This window comes from Augochlora pura, unplaced genomic scaffold, assembly GCF_028453695.1.
Source record: "Augochlora pura isolate Apur16 unplaced genomic scaffold, APUR_v2.2.1 APUR_unplaced_694, whole genome shotgun sequence".
Classification (NCBI taxonomy): domain Eukaryota; kingdom Metazoa; phylum Arthropoda; class Insecta; order Hymenoptera; family Halictidae; genus Augochlora; species Augochlora pura.
Genome location: NW_027587562.1, coordinates 1 through 5571, shown reverse-complemented (window position 1 = coordinate 5571; position 5571 = coordinate 1). Strand labels below are relative to the sequence as shown.

The following is a 5571-nucleotide window of genomic DNA, read 5'->3' as shown; positions in this document are numbered from 1 at the left end:
ACATAGATTGGTGGTGGTTTAACATTGGGTGGAGGAGTAGAGTTTGACTGTGATTGGTTAGGTCCCGGGGGGAGGGTGGAATTGAGGTTGGGGGTGGCATTTTTAGGGGTGGAGGTGGTTGCCGTGGATTCGCTGGCTTCCGCGAAAGCCGCGAGTAGTTCAAACCTGTTACTGGTGGGTATGGTTGTTGTGTGTGTATCCATGGCACAGGTGGCTGGCGTGGTTACGACCGTGGTTATCTGCGTGGATGATGTGAAGTCTACATGCCTCCGGACGGCGGGAGGCGAGTCACTTAAAAGTGCAGGGCGCTTCCTCGTCTGCACTTTTAGCTATTTTAATTTCCTTAGTGTAATTTTCACCGCGCTTTTGGTCACTTGGTATTTTGGTTTTACGGGAATCGTTCTCGAGCACTTCACTGTCACTTTTCAAGATAGCTACGATTTATCCGTTGCGTCCTGCGGTGAGTTACTTCTGATGCTTACTTCTGATGTGAACGTCTGATGAAGTTACTTCTGATGTGAACGTGTGATGAAGTTACTTCTGATGTGAACGTCTGAAGGGGGGATATTGTGAGGGAGACCTCGGAGAATGACATTAAGGGTTTTCTCACTGTTGGGAGTGAAGGTATGGAATTGACGGTTACCTTCTTTCAATTTAGTAAGGAAGTCTCGGTGGGCGATGATGGTAGGGAGGTTAATTCTCACCTTGTTACTAAGATACTTGAGTGTAAAGTTGAGGTCGTATTTCTGGTGGAGGTTTTCTGCAAGCGTTTGGATGTCGCCCTTAAAGTTGTCGACGTAGACGGTTTGATATTCGGGGGTGTAGCGGTGGATTGCTGTGGGAGGGTAATCCCTGAGGGTTGTGAAGTGCTAGGGACGTTTGGGGTTAGGTTGGTCGAGGAGGTTTGGGTGGTGGTTTCAGCGGCTTCCGCGAAAGCCGCTAGTACGTCAAACCTGTTTTTGATGGGCACGTTGGAGATGGAGTCCATTTCTATTTCTTGGTAGTTGGCTGTTTCTTTATATGTCGTAGTTGTACCCGGTGGGTGAGATGGGTTTTCGTAAGCTACATGCCTCCGGATAGCTGGGGGGATTTTTCCAAAACCGCCGGTCGCTTCCTCGCCAGCGATGTTAGGATGCTGATCCTTGGTTTCTCAATTTTGCTACGCTCACTGTCACTTTTGAAGATTGTTGCAGATTCACTGACACTTGGATCGGCTATCGAGTTTAGCGAAGGTAGATGCGCTCCAAACAAAGGTCGGATCGACTATCTATACGTTTACTGAAGGGGGGATATTGTGAGTCCGGTTGAGGCATCCCTATATGAGAGGGTTTACCTTTTTGGTGGGGGTGAAGTGAGGGTATGGGTGGGAGTGTGAGGGGGTTGGAGGGGAGGTGGAGTTTTTCCTCTTGAGGTGATTGAGAAGGGATGGGCAGGGTGAGTAGATAGCGGTGTGATCGCCTTGACAGTTTGCACACGTGGCAGGGGTGTCTCGGGTTTTGGTGCACTCCTGCGCACCAAAATTGTTATTTGCTGAGTGTTCAAATGCTTGACACCTAAAGCACTGATTTTGCAGATTTTTAGATAAGGTTAGAATGTAACCTTTAAAATTGTTGACATAAATGAGGGGAGGTTTAACATTGGGAGGTGTTGATATTGGTTGTTGCTAGTTTGAGGTATTCCCTGTGAGTTGGGAAGAGGTGAGAGTAATGGCGAGAAGGTTTAGGAGAGGAGGTTTCGGTGGCTTCCGCGAAAACCGCTAGGATTTCAAACCTGTTTTTTGTGACTATGGATGCGTCGATGGTATCCATATTTTCCTGGGTTATCTTGGGTTGTACGATTGGAGTGTGTAGGTTTTCTTGATCCACATGCCTCCGGATCGCGGGAGGCGAGTTGCTCAAAAGTGCAGGACGTTTCTCCTGCACTTAGATATTGTAAAGTCAATAAGACTAACAAAATTTGTATAAAATGTAAAAAATACGTATTTGGAAAATGTGCAATACAAAATGCTGTAATTTGTAAAAAATGTGATGAGAATGCGTAAAGTAAATAAAACTTTCTAAATAGAAAAGCGGGGAGCGGGTTTTTATCGTAGCACCAGAAAAATATTTTGTTTACTATCCAATTTTCCCCCACCTAGTTAACTTGATTTCAAGATATGCAGTTACTAATTATCCTAACCCCCTAATCCGGGACACTGGACTATATGACAGAAACAGAATACCCTATAAAATCAAAACAAAATTCCCCTTGGCGAAGAAACCGCATCGCTACCGCCCTGGAACACTTGCTCTTCTTGTCAGAAGATACCAGAAGAGCACGGAATTCTTAATCAAGAAGCTGCCCTTCCAGCGTCTGGTTTATGAAATTGCTCAGGACTTCAAGACCGACCTACGTTTCCAAAGCTTTTCTGTGATGGCACTCCAGGAAGCCAGCGAAGCCTACCTTGTTGGCCTTTTTGAAGATACCAACCTTTGTGCTATCCATGCTAAGCGAATAACAATAATGCCTAAGGATATTCAGCTTGCTCGTCGCATCCGCGGTGAAAGAGCTTAATTAACGTAGGACCCGTTCGTTCAACATTGATGAAGTTGACACACGCACCGGCCCTTTTCAGGGCCCCAATATTCTCAAACCAGGAGCCATACACCGAATAAACTATACGAATATGATGAGAACGTATCCTGCTTAGGGTTTCATAGATTTTAATTATTAATATTAACCTTAGTTTCAAAATATAGTTACTTACGTCAACTAAAACTGAACTTATCCTATTTGGTAAAAGTATTTTTATTAGATCTTTATAAAGAAGCGGAAATATAACACGAAATCCTGAAAAATTTGATAAGTTTTTGTCTTATCCATATCGTTATTAGGTCATGAATTCAATAAGTTCCATTGCAGTTAATATGAACTTAAAACCAACAACGACATTAATTTAGTACCATAGAAATATTGGAACTTGAAACACATGAGTACATATCTACTACTTTGATTTATTATGAATTAATTATGTAGCCTTTATAGTTGTTTTATAAACTTTCCCTAACTTATAATGTGAACAATTGTGTATATCGATTTTAATTTTTAGTTCGTAGCAGTTAGTATAAACATGGCTGGCGGAGTGTTATAGAGCAAGCCCAACGTAGGTAAATTGGAACGGAACAGATGTACGACCACCCTATACCTGGCCCTCAGAGGGGAGCGCATTCCGGTTCCCTTCTTTTGTTCTCACATGCAGCTGTGCTTTTCTCCCTCGACCAAAGGAAATTCTTTCAGCTGCTTTTAACATCGGTCTTCTTAGTTGAGTCGTGATCACGGATCAGTGTTGATACTGAGCATATTTTTCTTAGCTTACGCAAGTTATTTCTCTCATTCCATTTGAATACTCTAAGAAGTACATACGTGTCAAAATATAAAATATCGAAAGTGTCCATACGTAGTATATACATTAGTGTCGAAAATTATTACTATAATCTCGAAAATATAGAAAAATCAATTCAAAAGTACGTGTATAGTCTATGCTAGATGCGTAGTAACCATGAATCATACAAATTCGTGTCATTTTTACTACTATTTCATGCACATATGCATCAATGGATGATCACATATGCTATGTTAACTTATTTTCTTTTTATACTATGTAAAATAGATCTAAAACAATTCATAAAAAGTAATAATTTTTCAATTTTCGTAACGAATATAGTCTCGTCACGAATGACCAATCGAGTAAAGAAATGTTAATACGTTGTATCGCAGATATATACTTCCAAAATATGACATAAAGTAAATAATACACACGTACCGGTGTATACTACGTTAATAATTAAGACCGGTCCGTACACGGTTTTAAAAGAAATAGATATTACAGAAAAATTCGTTCAGCAGGTTGTTGGTTGCACCCGTCGCAGTAGGCAGACAAAATGCAACGGTCTCTCTCCATGGTCGGTGCACTTTGCTATCTGCTAAATAAATAAACTTTGGTACAAGTGGAGTGGTTCCGTACCTCTGGAATTATCATCAAAGTTTTTTGAAAATTTTCTTGGAATATATCAAAGTTACAAATCTCGCCTAAAGTTGTTGACAATATCCACCTCAATTACCTGATAAGCCGATAACTTCTGGCAGGCAGGAGCCTCCGTAACTCATCACACAACAAACAAAATATAGAGTGATTCTATATTTCTATTTTTTTCTGCGATCGAAAAAATTCTTCACCGATATTCTGCTAACAATGGAGGACAAGGCCAATTCTAGAAACACTGCAGTTTCCGAAAACCCATCATTGGTCCCCAGCCCAGTGAAAAAAGCAGCAAAGTCGAAGGCAAAATCTCTGCGTTCAAAGTCATCGCATCTTCCGACTTCGGAGATGGTGAATGCTGCCATCAAAGAGCTGAAAGATCGTAAAGGTTCGTCCCTTCAAGCCATCAAGAAGTATATATCGACTACGTACAAAATTGATGGTGACAAGTTGTCTCCATTTATCAAGCGTTATCTGAAGACAGCGTTGACATCTGGTGCTGTTGTACAAACTAGTGGCAAAGGTGCTTCTGGATCTTTTAAACTTTCGATTAATTCATCTACTACTACGGCAACAGGGCAAAGTCCGCGGAAGAAGCCTATAAAGAAAGCTGAAGTCGCTAAAATGGCTGTCAAAAAGCCGGTAGTCGCGAAGAAACCTCTTGGAAGGAAATCTGCTGCATTGAACAAAATTAGATCAAAAGGGAAAACTGTTGCCAAAGCTAAGATAATTGTCAAGGGACCTACAGCTAGGACCAAAGCGCCTAAACCGAAGAAGGTGATCGTACGTAAATCAGGAAAAATTGGAAGAAAATAAATTTAAAATTATTATCCGAAACAAGAAATAAACTCAAATGGCCCTTTTCAGGGCCACCAAACATTTTATAACGTGGCGCAATATCAATTCAAATATAATCCTAATTCCAAAATATATTGTCTGGTAACATGATTTTTGTGGAGTTGATATGTAATGAATCTATTCTTTTTGAACAAATCGTGTTGTTTCTAGAAAATGGATAAGAGTGTATCCATAGTTCACTGTTTCTATCATAACTCAGGATTCAATAACTTCCTATAAAGGAGTCTGTTAAACAAAAAACATTATTATAAAAAACAAAAATGGTTGTTTATGTTGGCTCTGTAGATTAGATATTACACATAAAAAATATCAATTTCGTAATTCGGTTTTACGTCATGTAGCATTAATTATTGCTTCTCAGTCCTAAGGAATATTTTTGCTGATGGAACAAACGAATTTAGCCGTGGAAAAGAACAGAAAAATGAAAAGATTAAAAGAAAGAAGTTAACACTTAATGTACACTTTATATAAGCTTATATGATAGAAAAAAGACATAACCTGACATAACCAGACGAAATAACATATGCATACAAGTACATAAAATGTACTATAAATTTTAACACGCATTGGGATTTTTATCACTAGAAAATACATATATGTAGAGAAACAACTGGGTTTCATCGATTGAACAGTATCCTTTGTATGAAAATTTGTTGGCCCTGAAAAGGGCCGTTTTGATGAGTATGATGGTCGAA

General features: G+C 39.9%; 1 protein-coding gene across 1 annotated transcript; it reads left to right on the top strand.

Moving 5' to 3' along the window:
- Positions 1-3992: 3992 nt before the first annotated feature.
- On the top strand, positions 3993-5511 carry LOC144478044 (histone H1-like). The gene has a single exon (XM_078195768.1). It carries the CDS (start codon positions 4232-4234, stop codon positions 4832-4834), a length of 603 nt encoding a protein of 200 aa, XP_078051894.1. The 5' UTR covers positions 3993-4231; the 3' UTR covers positions 4835-5511.
- Positions 5512-5571: the final 60 nt, after the last annotated feature.

Excerpts from the sequence above, each read along its gene's own strand:
- LOC144478044 (XM_078195768.1), top strand. The coding sequence starts at position 4,232 with ATGGAGGACAAGGCCAATTCTAGAAACACTGCAGTTTCCGAAAACCCA.